Here is a 15,074-nt window from a genome sequence, read left to right as displayed (position 1 = left end):
TTATATTTTTAATTTTAGCTAGTAAAAAAAATTTTTAAAAAAAATAAATTTTATATTTTTTCATTTCGCATCAAAAAAGAGATGCATTAAAAAAAAAAAAAATACTTAAATTTTAGCTTATTTTATATTGTGTGTAAATAAATTTCATATTTCTTAATGATCTGAAAAGTGCGTTTTCACAAAAAAAAAAAAAAAAAAAAAAAAAAAAACAGTATAAAAGAAATAAAAGAATGTAAGAGTATTTTTCACTACTTTTATTTTATTCGCTTATATATATATATATGAAATTTTATGTAGTAATTATTTTTTTTTAGTTTTCTTTTTTCCTTTTAAACATATAATTTTTATTTTTCATTAATTGTAATGATAAGGTAAATAGAATATTTTACAAAGTAAAAGCACAATATTTGTGATTTTTACTTATCATTTAAAAATGGAAAAATATCATGGTTTAGAAAAAATTGGAGAAGGTACATATGGTGTGGTTTACAAAGCACAAAATAATTATGGAGAAACATTTGCATTGAAAAAAATAAGATTAGAAAAAGAAGATGAAGGAATTCCTTCAACAGGTTAATAAAAAAGATGATCATTGAAAAATAGTGCTAATTTAAAAATCATTGAATATAACATATATATATGCATTATACATAATAAATATATCTCTGAGTATTGTAAATACCTATAAGCTTATAACCTTTTATTTTTTCTTTACTACATATATGTGGTCAAAATTATTTATTACTACATATTTAGCTATAAGAGAAATTAGCATTTTAAAAGAATTAAAACATTCAAATATAGTTAAGTTGTATGATGTCATACACACAAAAAAAAGATTAATATTAGTTTTTGAACATCTTGATCAGGACCTTAAAAAACTCTTAGATGTTTGTGATGGTAAGAATTGATAAAAAGTGAAACTATGAATTTTTTTTTTCTTACTCTCTTATTTTTTTTAATTTACTATAATATGCAGTTAAAAAAAAAATATATATTCAACTGAAAATTTTTTTATCCCTTCAAAATGTTATTTATAGGTGGTCTAGAATCAGTAACAGCTAAATCTTTTTTACTTCAACTTCTAAATGGTATAGCATATTGCCATGAACATAGAGTTTTACATCGTGATTTAAAACCTCAAAATTTATTAATAAATAGAGAAGGAGAATTAAAAATTGCAGATTTTGGATTAGCTAGGTAATATTTATACCATTTCATTTCTTATTATTAATTTTTTTTTCTTTATATATTTGTTGTACGTTAGTTTTATTATAAGTAAAAACAAGTGAAATAATTAATTCTATATAAATTATCGATAAAAAAAATTAATAGAATAAATTAGTGAAATATATATAAAAATTTATATCTAATTGCATATATAGAGCTTTTGGTATACCTGTAAGAAAATATACACATGAAGTAGTAACATTGTGGTATAGGGCTCCAGATGTTTTAATGGGATCTAAAAAGTATTCAACTACAATAGATATATGGAGTGTTGGATGTATATTTGCTGAAATGGTAAATGGTAGACCATTATTTCCAGGTGTATCTGAAACAGATCAGTTAATGAGGATATTCAAAATTTTAGGAACACCAAACTCCCAAAATTGGCCCAGTGTTACTGAATTGCCTAAATATGATCCAAATTTTACAGTTTATGAGCCATTACCATGGGAATCTTTTGTAACCAAATATATTTTTTGTGTTCTCATAATATTTTACTCTATTGTATATAATTCCATATTTTTTTCATTTTTTATTTATGTTTTAAATAATTCTATATTTATTATTTTTTTAGTTAAAAGGATTAGATGAGTCTGGAATTGATTTACTTTCAAAAATGTTAAAACTTGATCCAAATCAAAGAATTACTGCAAAACAAGCTTTAGAGCATGCATACTTTAAGGAAAATAATTAAAAATATTTTTAATGATTCTCTTTTTATTTTTACGCCATGAAGTCAATAATTCTTGCTGAATAAAATAATTAAATAAAGATAAGCTTTTGCTTATTGCTGCATACATTTTTGCATAATATTTACATTTACTCATTTCTTACTTAAGAAACATATATATGAACATGTTTATGTTTAAATTGAATTTACTAGATATCAAAGCCTATAAGTCACATATTCCTTAATTTTATTATTAATAATATTTTTAAATGTTAATGTAAATTTCCTAATATTACATTTCTATAAGTTATATCCCATAATTAAGAAAACTTCATCCGCATACATAGTTTATTATAAAATTATGAATCAATTTATAACAAAAAAAAAAGAACCTTGTACTAATTTTTTATCTAAATCTAATATTTTTATGTCATTTTTATATTCTTTAAAACTAAAAATATGAAAAATATATTAAAGAATAAAATAGTTAAATATTTTAAATAAAAAAAGAATATAGAATGCGAATTGAATATTAAAAAAAGATTTCTATTATGATAGTATATACATAGGATTTTATATAAATTTTGAATATCTTCTATTTTTTATTCCAGTAAATCTATTATTTGCAATTCATCATTAAAAAATACATCAAGTGTTAAAAAAAAAAAAAATTAACAAATAGACAAAAAAAAAAAAAAAAAAAAAAAAAAAAAAAGAAATATTTAATATAATTTTTTTAAATTAAATAATTTCATTTAAATAAATTATGGATTTTTTTTTTTCGTTTTCTATCCTTTTAAATTCATAAAATTTAATATATATCAACGTTTAACAATAAATATTTAGAAAAAATATTGTGTCAAGATGATGCATAAATTTTGAAATATTTTTATTTTTTTCACTTTCATAATAAATTATTATAATATGTATTTCTTTTTATAATTAAAATACATATTTTTCAATATCAAATTGTCTGTAACAATAATTTCAAATATATTAAATAGTTAACAAATATTTTATTTATAGTCTCATTTTTTTTTTTTTTTTTTTATTTTGAACATAAAAAAAAGTTAATATATAAAATAATACTTAAAACATTAAAATCTAGAGTTTTATTATATATATATATATATATACATATATATATTTATATATAGTTAAATAATTTTTTTATATGTCAAATTTCATATTTTTAAAAATCAAAGATGCTCCCTAAAAATATATGAACATTAATGTAATAATATAATTTTCCTGTTAGTTTAAAAAAGTACGTTTATTTTGTGATATGTATTGAAGAATTAACAAAAAATTTTTTTCCATATTTATTTATAGCAATTCTTACATTTTTTTTTTCTCTATTGTAATAACTATGCATTTTTCCCCCATTATGATTTATTAAATTGGTTTTCTCATAACCATCTTTTGTATGATTTTCACAAATTATTTTATTGGTATTTGTGCTGAGAATATGAACCTCTTTATTTTTTTGTGGATAAAACAAGTATTCTTTTTCGTCAAAAGCGTTTCTATTGTTAAATTGTTTTTTTTCAGAATTATTATATAAATTACATTCTAATGTCTTATGAGAAGAATTTATATTATTTAGAGTACTTAATTCATCCTTTATTTTTATACATTTAGCATTATAACAATTATTTGATTTAACAACTAGACCATTATTTAACATATCCACATTATAATTATTATGATTACAATTATTTTTTTCGAGATTTCCTATAGAAGTTTTACTATTTTCTTTTTCTACTTTATCATAATAAATATATGTAGTATTTTTTATGTTACTATCACAATCGCTTTTTGGAAAATTATTGTTTTTATTATTTATTACTTGCGAATTTACATTGAAATGTATACAATTAGGGTTTAATGGACCTTTTTTTAAACTGCTCAACTTCAATAATTTGTTTTTTGCAAATTTGAATATTGTAGATAATTCTGTATTAGTATTTGCTTCATTTTTCTTTCCTTTTATATCTTTTACATTGCAGTTGTTTATTTTATTTGCATTTCTTATATAATCATCATAATGTGTTTTTATATTTTCAGTTTTTTCGTCATTTTTATGTGAAGTAGAATTTTTATTTAAACAATCTTGTACTGAATAAGATAATATATATTTATTAGTATTATATTCATTAGTGTTAGTATTCAAATACTTTTCCATTTGTAATTCATATTTATTTTGTTCATTCTTTATGTTCTTATTATTTTTATTATTCTCATGAATTTCATTATTCTGTAGATTACAGCTAAAATTAGGAAAATCATCTCTTTTTTCGTATGTATATATTGTGTTAGTGGGAGTATTTATAAAAGCAGATTCAGATCCTGTTGAAGTTATTTGTCGAATATTCATTATTTTGCTACATGTATGACTTCTAACTACATTATTATTTTCCTTTCTAATTATATTTGGAAAATTTTCATCTAAATTATTGAAATAAATATTATCCATTTTACATCCTTCATTAATATATGCTTCATTTTTATTACTAACATTAGATATGCGAGTATCTCCTTTTTTTTTTGTGTTCATATGATACGATTTGTCAATTTTATTTACGTATTTATTACCATTATTGTTATTGGCTATATTAAAAGGTATATAGCTATTATTATTAATATTACTATTATTTTTTTTGACATAACATATCTTATTGTTATAATTAATCATATTGTTAATATTAATTTTATTCACATTATCAGAAATAGAATTATCTAAATAATAATTTTTAATTAATGTACCTTCATTGTCATTAAAGTAATTATCTTCATAAATTAATTTATTATTTTCATTTAGGATAAAATTGGACTTTTCTTTGTTATAATTAAATTTTTCTTTTTCATCAAGATTCACAATTTCTAGATTCATTTTGTCTTTTTGACAATTTTTCATTGCACATTTTATATTATTACACAAAATGGTATTATATTTATCATTATTAAAGCCAATTTTCTTATTACATGTATCATTTTCATAATAATTACAATTGTTATAATTATCACTTAAATTGTTTCTGTCAGTTTTATTATTATTATAATTATGATTTCTATTAGAAACATATATAACATTATTCTTATTGATGTCGTATGTAACACAATCATTATGGTTGGTATTAATATTATTTTTATCATAATTTTTCATGCTATCATAAATTTTTTTCTTATTTAAGCTTAACAATTTATTTTGAAGTTCTTCCTCATATTTTGTTTCAGCATTAGTTTTAAAAAATGATGTTTTCATTTTCTTAATAGATTCATTTTTTTCAAAAAAATTTTTCCTAAATGTTTTGGTTTTATAATTTTTTTCATTATCTGACCTTCGAGTTACTGGTAGAGAATTCAGTCTTTTACATAGAATCATATCTTTTTTTTTTGAGTCGTAATTATTAATTAAATTATTCTTTTTTTTCATTTTTTCTTTCAATGTAATGGAATTACTTTCATTTAAATTTAAGTTATTTAAGACATTATTTGATTTAAAAGAAACTTTTGCACTCTTTGCTCTTCTATTACTTTCACTATTTTTATTCAATTTAGTATGCTCCTCCTTGTCATTAATTACATCCTCTTCTCCCTCCTTTGATTTTTTACTAATATTTGTGTTAATCTTGCTTTTAATATTAGAAAAATTTATTTTTCTATGTAAAGAATTATATGTATGAATTATATTACTTTTGCTATTTTTAATTTTAGTATCACAAATATTTTTTCTTATATTTTTATTTCTTATCTTCACTTCCTCTTCTTTAATGTCTTCCTTTTTATTTTTAAATTCTTCTAATTCATTTTTCTCCTTCTTTTTTTCTTTCTGTTCACTTATTTGAAATTTATTTAGTTTACAATTTTCATTTTTCTCTACCGAATTAAAGGACAATGATATATCGCTTTCTGTTGATGAATAATTAAAAAATTTAATGGATTCACTTTTACTTCTAGATAATGTTTTTGTTTGCTTATTTTTTTTTTGTGTTACTGAAACCATGTCATTTTCACATTTTTGAATTTCATTTGATATTGTGCTTACGTTTTGTTCACTATTTTTTTTTTGGTTGTTAAACATTCTAGAATTTGAGCTAAATGAAAATTCACTTACAGATCTTTTTTCTTTAATTATATCAGTATCTATATTTATTTTTTCATAAATTTCCTTATTTTCACAATATATAGAATCAGATTCATTATTATTTAAGTCTTCATCTATGTATTTACTTTCACATTTTTCATTTTCTACAGTATTTAATACAATATTATTTTTATTTTTTATTTTTTCTATTTTGTTTTTTAAATATTGTTTTACTTTTGAATTCTTCAAATCTGTCTCAAGTATAATTTTTTTATTTTTTTGTACAAAATTAATATTATTTTTAATTATATCTTTTGAAGGAACATTTCTTTTAATTGTTTTATCTTTCGTATTAACTGTTGAAATATGAGAGTTTTCATGAACTAAAGAATTATCATATTTATTATTACAAAATTTATTTTGTTTTTTTATAATATTAGGCATTTTTTCTTTTAAATTTTTTTCTGTAAAAGAACTTTCTTTTGTATTATTATTATCATCTTTTTTTTTATTCAAAGGATAATTATATCTTTCGTCAATTTTGCTATTCAATTTTTCACGAAGTATATTTTTTCCTTTTACTAAGCTTTCCATATTTCTTAATGGAACACTTTTATTTTTTTTTATTTTATTATCACATATCTTTTTACTTTTTTCCATGTCAATGCTTACCGTTTTGCCTTTATGAAGTAATGTGTTACATTCACTATCAATTGAAACTAAATTTTTATCTAAGAATATTTCATTAAATTTGTATTTCGAATTTTTTACCTTTGCATCTCCATTTTTAATATTACATATTTCATTTTTCTGTTCCATATTAAGAATCATTTCATCATTAATTAAATTCATTTTGTCTTTTTCTATATTTTTTGAAATATCTTTTGTTATATTATTATTTATGAGTTCATCACATTTCATATTTTCTTTATTTTTATTAAGTAAATCCGAAAAACTTTTTATTTTATTTTTTTTTATATTTGATTCCTTTTCTAAAACATTATTTCTCTTAGATAAAGTAGTTTTCATTGATGCATCTCTTTTAGTTATAACAATGGAATCATCTTCAATGCCATTTTTATCATTTTGTTTATTTTTTATCACTACATTTTCTCCATTTTTATATAATTTATTTTTTTCTACTTCATTGTTTTTTGTGTTTATCTCTAGATTAAATGTGTTTTTCAATGAAATTTTGTTATTACTTTTTTGGCTCATATTTATCCCATTAGTTTGTTTATTTCCTTTTTCATCTAAAATATTTGCTTTTTTTTTTTTTTTTTTATCATCCAAAGTACTAATTAATTTATTTTTGTGTATTCTTGAAATTAATTCTAAATTAGATATCCCCTGATATATATTATTTCTTGAATCTAGATTATTCCTTTGAATGTTTGTTTTATTGATTTCAATAACTTTAGAAATATTACCACTCTCATTTTCACTTTGTGAAGCCATAAAAGTTACTTTATTATCAAAACATAATACATCAAACGGATCTACGTTATTTTCTTTATCTTTCATTTGTTTATTGCTACAATTATTTATCTTTTGATATCTATCATAATCTAACTTATTTTTATATTTATTGTGACTTTCTATATTTCTGTAATTTTCTTCATTGTGATTTAAAATATTGTTATTATCTAAATTAATTTTATTGTGCTTATATTTTTTATAAAAATGTTTATCATTTGAATAATCCGAGTTAGATGAGCTTAATGAATTTTCATTCGTATGGAAATATTTATCCTTATTTTTTTCACAAATAAAATCGCCATTTTCACTATTACTAGAGTGAAAATTTCTCACATTAGGAGCAAAAAAATCTGGTGTAATTCTTGATTTTATATTTAAATTATTATCATATAAAATTTTTTGTTTTAATTCTAAAAATGTTTTTTCTTTTTTTTCTATGTATGCATTAGAATTATAATCATTTAATATCTTTTTTTTAAAATTAACCAATTTATTATCCAAAAATTCTTCATCTTTTAAATTATTGAATAATTTATTCTCAGTTTTTAGAATATCATTATTTGATAATATTTCCTTGTTCTTACACAACTCATTTTTATTATCTCCTTTTTTAGTATAACAAAAATCGTTTAATTTTGTATTTTTAAAGCTACTCTGATGAGATAAAATTCTATTTATTATATTAGTATAATGATTATTAATATCCTCATTATTGTCGTTATGATTTATATCATAATTCCTATCATATTCAAAGTAATTATTATTGGTACATTTTACACTATCTTTATTAATCATATCATTATATTTTACATACTTACTAGTATTATCATCTTTGTTACTTATATTGTCAAATCTATCTTTAAAACTACTTGATATTAGTTCATTTTTTTTATCCCGTTTTTTATTACTACCAAAATCAATATTATCATTCCTATTTAAAATTTTATCATTTTCACTTGTTTCATTTTTTATATTTTCATTATCATTAATCAATTTTTTATTTTTTATATTTTGATACAATTCATTAATTTTATCTATATATTTATCATACAAACTATTTTCCTTTGTTGTGATGACATCATTTTTTTTTTTTATATTTGAAGAAATTTCCTTTTTGATATTATATTTATCTTCTATTATTGATTTACTTTCATTCAATGTACTTCTTATACAATTTTTATCTTCTCTAAATAATTCTTTTTTATGATATTTTTCATTTGCATTTTTTTCTAAAATCTCTTTTACCTTTTTTGTAATCGAGAAATCTATATTTTCTACATGACTATTTTTTTCCTTTTCATTTTGTAGTTTTTCTAAAATACATGTAGACTTTACTTTAGCTTTACCTTTTAGTTCATTAAAATTTTTTTCATTTTCACAATTCTCTTTTATGTTTTCATATATAAGTCTGTTATCATCAAAATTATTAACTTTATTACTTTCATTATTTATTTCTTTGATATAATTGGATACTTTTAAAGGAAACGTTTTTTTTTTTAATGTTTCATTACTACTCTGTTTTTCATTACTTTTTTCTTCCCACCCATTCTTACTTAGTTTTTCAATATTTTCTGATTTATCAAGTAAAAATGAATCTCTTAATTCTAAATTTATTTCCGTAAAATTACTTTCATTTATTATTTTTCCTATTTTTTTTTTAAGAACATTAATTGGAATATAAGATTCATCAATTTCACTAAATTTTTCATTTTTAAGACTTGATTTACAATTTACATCTGTTGAAGAAACATTAATGTTTTTATTATTATCATTCTCTTCTTCACATTTCATATTTGTACAATCTGAATAAATATCATTATTTTCATTACTCATTATAGGGGCATTTTTAATACAATCATTTATTATTTTAATATTAGAATCCATATTTTTTGATTTATTCATTGTAATGCTATTATTTTTAGTTTCCATTTCTAAAATTTCACATAACGATTTTTCCTTATTATCTAAAGGTTCAGATAGTGATGATAAATATGACGTTGAAGTATTTTTAAATGGATCAATCTCATCATTGTAATAGTCTAAATTTTTGTTTTCAACTGGATTTTCATCGAATTTTTCCAGAAATACTGATCCTATTTTACCATTAGAAATATTTCCCAAACTGCTCATATTAGAAACATTTTGGAGATCCAATGCTTCTTTCATATCATATTCCGTTGGTTCCACTTTTTTTTTTTGATTATTTAATTCAACGGAAATACATATATCCTCATTTATATTGGTATTTACATCTAATTTATTATTTATAGAACTACTTTTTGTCTTTTCTTCAATTATATTTGAATCAACGTTCGCGCTATTTAATTCCTTTAATTTCATACTATCATTATTATTGATGATAAACGTGTTACTGCTATTATTACTTATAGAAATAACATTTTCATTATTTATTTGTAGTGATTCACTAATATTTTTAATAGGAAAATGAAATTTTTCATTTTGTATGTTAATTTCTTTTTCTTCAGAAGGTGTATCTTCTCTTAAATCATCAGAATAGACTTCGTTATATTCTGATTTTTCGTTAATCATATTTTCATTATTTATAAAATCTTTATTTTCACTATTTATTAAATATATATCTTCAATCATAGTATTTTCATTATTTACTGAGTCATTATTTTCATTCATTCTTAAAGTATCTTTTTTTATCTCATCTAAATCTTGAGATAAGGATTCTTGATTATTATAATTATCTTTTGAAATATTTTCATTATCCTTTTTTTCATGATTCATTTTATTTTTCATAAATGATTTATCTACTAACATCTCATTTTTTACGTCTGTTGGAGGGTCACTCAAATGATAGATGAAACTATCTGAATGACACTCACTAATCGAATCAGAGCTATGAATATTTTCCTCATTCATAAAAAAATCTTCTAGATCTAAATAATCTGCTAATTTTTTTTGAGTTTCTAAAATTATAGAATCAATATTCTCATTTGCAATACCAATAGAATTTATTTCTGTTTCATTTAGATTTTTATTCATGTTATAATTTAAAGAGGCATTAAGACTGCTTTTTATAAAACATTCTTCTTGTATCAAGGTACTTATATAATTAAAATCTATACTTTTTTCATTTATGCTAGTTCTTATATCTCTATTTTTTTTTAAATCTTTTTGAAAAGCCATTTTCCACATTTCTTGCATCCAAGGATCAGACGATAACTCGCATAATTTTATTCTTTTATTTACGTCCACTACTAAAGCTTTTTTTATTAAATTTATAGCTAGAGGATTAACAAAATCTGGGAACTTTAAATCGCAAGAAAAAATAGATTCCACAATTTGTGTTTTTGTACCATCAAAAGGAACATCTCCCACTAACATTTCATATAATAAAACTCCAAGAGACCATATATCAGATCTCCAATCATATCCATTCCCACTTGTGATTTCCGGAGAGAAATAAACAAGGGTTCCACATAGAGATGAATGGCTTTTTGTACCTAATATCATAGCAGACAAACCGAAATCAGATAATTTTGCATTGTCTTTATGGTCTACTAAAACATTTTCCATTTTTATATCTCGATGAAATATACCCATTTGATTCAAGTAGTATAATCCATTAACAACATGACAAAAATATTTGTATGCTAATTCATCAGGAATTATTCTTTTTTTAAAATTTTTAGATATAGAATAAATACTACCCTTTGAACAAAATTCCAATATATGATAAATATATTGATCGTCTTGCATACATCCATACATTTTTATTATATTTACATGACTTAATACTGAGTGATATTTAGCCTCCAAATAAGCTTGTCCTGCTGCTTGAGATTTTATTATATGATCTTTTGATATTTTTTTTATTGCATAATATTTGGTACCTGTTAAAAATCTCATTTTTGTAACAATTCCAAACCCTCCTTCTCCAATATTTCCTGCATCAGAAAAAATTTCTTCTTCTTTCTGAAATAAATTAATATTTAAATCTCCCTCATATTTTATGAATGTATCATCTAACAAAGAATTAAAATTTAAAGATTGAAGATATGCTTCAAAGTTTGTTTCATTCCATAAGTGATTTGGGTAGGATACACAAAGAATAGATTCAAGAAATTTTTCTTGCATATATTTTAATTTTTGTTTCCATTTTATTTTTTCATCTAACGTATTATTTATATAGGATGGATCTAGGCAATAAATAATTTTATCAATCAAATTTTTTTCCTTTTCATTATCAGGATGCATTAAAATATTATATTTTTCTTCCAGTTTATCTTCTAAATAATTATCTTTTTTAATGAATTTATTTTTTAGTAAATCAATGAATAAAAAATTTTTATTTTTAGAAAAAAAAAAATCTATACTTTTATTTTTTTTTGTTATATTATTATTTTCATCCTTATATTCATCTCTTACGGTTTTGCAGTTCATATTTATAGTATTTTTCATATTTGAAGTATCTAAAACATTCAATTTATTTTCTATATCACTTATTTTTTTTTCTCTATTTTTCTTTTTTTTAGTTTCATCAATGTATTCATGTGTACAGAAAGTATTCTTTTTACATTTATTTGTAGTATTTTCATGAGAATTACTCAAGAATCTATCATCTTCAAATATGTCTATAGAACTGGAAGAAACTTCATATTCCTTTTCAGAATATTCTGAATTCATTGATTTCGTTACATTCAAGAAATTAAAAAAATTTTTTTTTGATTGATCAATATAACACAAGTCATTTCCATCCTTTTCAGAAATTTTAATAGAGTTAGATAGGGTTAAAAATCCTTCTTTTTTAAAATATAATTCCAGTTCTTTTTCTAGCTCATTTTTTTCATCTATACTTATATTATCATTTATTATGTATAAAGAATCACTTTCCATTTCATTTGTATTATAATTACTAATATCCACTTCTTGAACTTTATTACTTCTTTCTAATGATTTTTCCTCTATTTCATTAAGAATTTTTTTCTTTGTATACTCTTTTTTTGATTTTTCTTGTTCTTTTACATTTTCTTCTTTTAATTGATCATATATAATTAGTTCACTTTTTTCTTTTTCTTTAAATTCATTTAACTTTTCTATTTGTATATCTATATTTAGTGCATTAATATCTTTTTCTTCTATATTTTTTATTTTTTCTTCAAGAATTTGTTCTGTTTTATTATTTGCTTCATTTCTTATATTTTCAATATCACATTTACTCCATTTACTCTCATTATCTTTTCTGTTTTGTTTGCTATCAATTATTTTTTGATTTTTTATAGTATTTTCTTCTTTATTCTCTATTATATTATTTTCTTTTTCATCTCTTTTTTCTAAAATATGTTCATTTGTTTCTATATACTTAAAATTATTAAAAGGTTTATCATCTTGTTTTCCTTCTTCATATTTTTCTTTATATAATTCTTCTTTCAATATTTCATCTTGCAAAAAATCCAAATCAATTACCTCAGTGTTTTTTGTATTTGGATTATTGTTGCCTACACTCGTATCATATTTCTTAAAGATACAAAATTCCTTATTTTCATTTTCCTTTTCTTTCTGAAAATTATTCTTTTCTAAATTGTTTATACTCTTTTTTTTATCGTTTATGTTGTTAGTTATAACTAAGTCATTATTGCCATTTTTCTCATTATTATAATCATCACTTTTATTATTAATATTTACTAATGTAGAACTTCTTATTTTATCTTTTGCAAAAGGAGCATATATATTTGAATTTTCTCCTTTATTTGTCTTACTGGTAATACATTCATGAGTTTCTTTTTGGAATGATAAATTACTTTTTACTATTTTTTCATTTTGATGACTTTTTTGAAAATTATTACTAGTTTCCATCATATCTTCTATATTACATTTTGAAAAATTTAAATCTGTAATATATCTTTTTTCTTCATGTGAGTTAATGCTTGTTATAAAATTTTCTTTTTTATATCTATTATTATCCTCTTCTTTTAAAAACATAGTAGAATAATGTGAGTTTACTTTTTCAAAATTTGATAAATGAGGACAATATGAGGAAATCATCGATGAGTGTAATTTATTTAAAGAATTAATATTTTTTGAATTTTTAAGATTATTACTTATTAAATGATCTACATTAATTTCACAATTTTTATAATTATTGTAAAATATAGGATATAACTTATTTTTTCTTAATGAATCATCTCTTGAATCATCAATCTGATCTTTTATTTGGATTGAACGTAGTACTTGACTTGGTTCCATACAATCGTTTTTTAAATTATTTACTGATTCATGATAACTATTTACATTATTTATTCCTGATTTTTGTGTGTTTTCACTACTACATCTTTGTAAGCTGAAGTCAATATTATTATCTTGAATACTAATATTTTTTGTAGTTTTTTCAGTATCATATACATTCTCACTTTTTATCACAATATCATTTCCTTCACATGAAGGTATATTGTTTAGACTATTTTTATTTTCGTTTATTTTTATATTGTAATTTCCTAAAGAATTTACTTCAAAATTTTTACTATGTATTTCATGAAATATATCTTGGCTTATATGACTTTTAGAATAGTTTAAATTAACATAATCTTTACAATTTTTATCTATATTTTTTATATTGATTTTATCTAAATTGTTATGAATGTAATTTTGATTAGTAAAATACTCATATATATCACTTTTTTTTTTCGTGTTCTTATTTTCATAGCATGTTATTTTATTTTGAAAGAGATTATTATTACCATTGTTAATGTGACTTAATAAAGTTATATTATTATTCATTTCATCTTTTTTATCAGGATAATTTGTAAAAATACTTTTATTGGTAGGAATAGAGTTAGTAATATTTATGTTTTTTCGATTATAAATTTCATCTGATTTTATGTAACTTTTATTTATTGATTTATTTGTTTTATAGTTTATTAATTTAGCGTTATTAAGGAGAGAATTATTAAAGCATTGATTTCCTTCTATTTCAGTGAAATTATTAATTTTTTCTGTTACAGTATTATTTGAATTATTTACACTATTATCCATAATTAACTTATTTTTACAATACTTAAAACTTTCATGTTTTAACATATTTTCATTGACATCTTTGTTAGGAACACTATTATTTGATAAATATAATGGATTAGCATATTCATTATTATTAATCTTATTGTTATATGGATTATAATACTCATTATAATTATTGATTACTTCATCACTAAAATTGTTATTATTTATATATTGTCCATTTAATATCCTTTCCATACTTAAATTTCTTTCATGAGATATTGGTTTGCTATTGTTTTCATCTAGAACATAAGTATTTTTTGTATTTGATACATTATTATATTCTTTAAAACGATTTAAGATATAATTATTATTCACGTTAAAATCATCTTCATGTATGCTTTGATATAAACAAATGTTCTGTGATTTTTTTATTTGACTTATATTTTTTTGAATCTTATCTAGATAATATTCTTGCATATTTATACCTTGCATATTTCTATAATTTATGGTTGCGTTGTTGTTGTTTTAATGTTCTTTTGTAAATGCATTATTTAATTAAAAATAAGGTATTTTTTTTTGAATTATTCTCTACAATAAAGTTATTACATAATTGAAATTAAATAAAAAAAAGATATAATTTTA

The 15,074-nt window shown here is 20.6% G+C and overlaps 2 protein-coding genes across 2 annotated transcripts; one reads left to right on the top strand and one right to left on the bottom strand.

The window, feature by feature from the left end:
- Window positions 1–433: 433 nt before the first annotated feature.
- Window positions 434–1,924, top strand: PGAL8A_00163300 (protein kinase 5, putative; the record flags this gene model as incomplete). Its single annotated transcript, XM_028675188.1, has 5 exons — window positions 434–572; window positions 757–900; window positions 1,041–1,200; window positions 1,386–1,689; window positions 1,805–1,924. The coding sequence occupies 5 exons, from the start codon at window positions 434–436 to the stop codon at window positions 1,922–1,924; spliced, it is 867 nt and encodes a 288-aa protein (XP_028526745.1).
- Window positions 1,925–3,173: 1,249 nt separating this feature from the next.
- ARK3 (serine/threonine protein kinase, putative) lies at window positions 3,174–14,924 on the bottom strand (the record flags this gene model as incomplete). The annotated part of the gene is made up of 1 exon (XM_028675187.1): window positions 3,174–14,924. The coding sequence occupies one exon, from the start codon at window positions 14,922–14,924 to the stop codon at window positions 3,174–3,176; it is 11,751 nt and encodes a 3,916-aa protein (XP_028526744.1).
- Between the last annotated feature and the right edge of the window lie 150 nt (window positions 14,925–15,074).

The sequence above is a fragment of the Plasmodium gallinaceum genome, assembly GCF_900005855.1.
Source record: "Plasmodium gallinaceum strain 8A genome assembly, contig: PGAL8A_v1_65, whole genome shotgun sequence".
Classification (NCBI taxonomy): Eukaryota; Apicomplexa; class Aconoidasida; order Haemosporida; family Plasmodiidae; genus Plasmodium; species Plasmodium gallinaceum.
The sequence above is the reverse complement of the archived record's forward strand: the minus strand, read 5'-3'. Positions and strand labels throughout refer to the sequence as shown.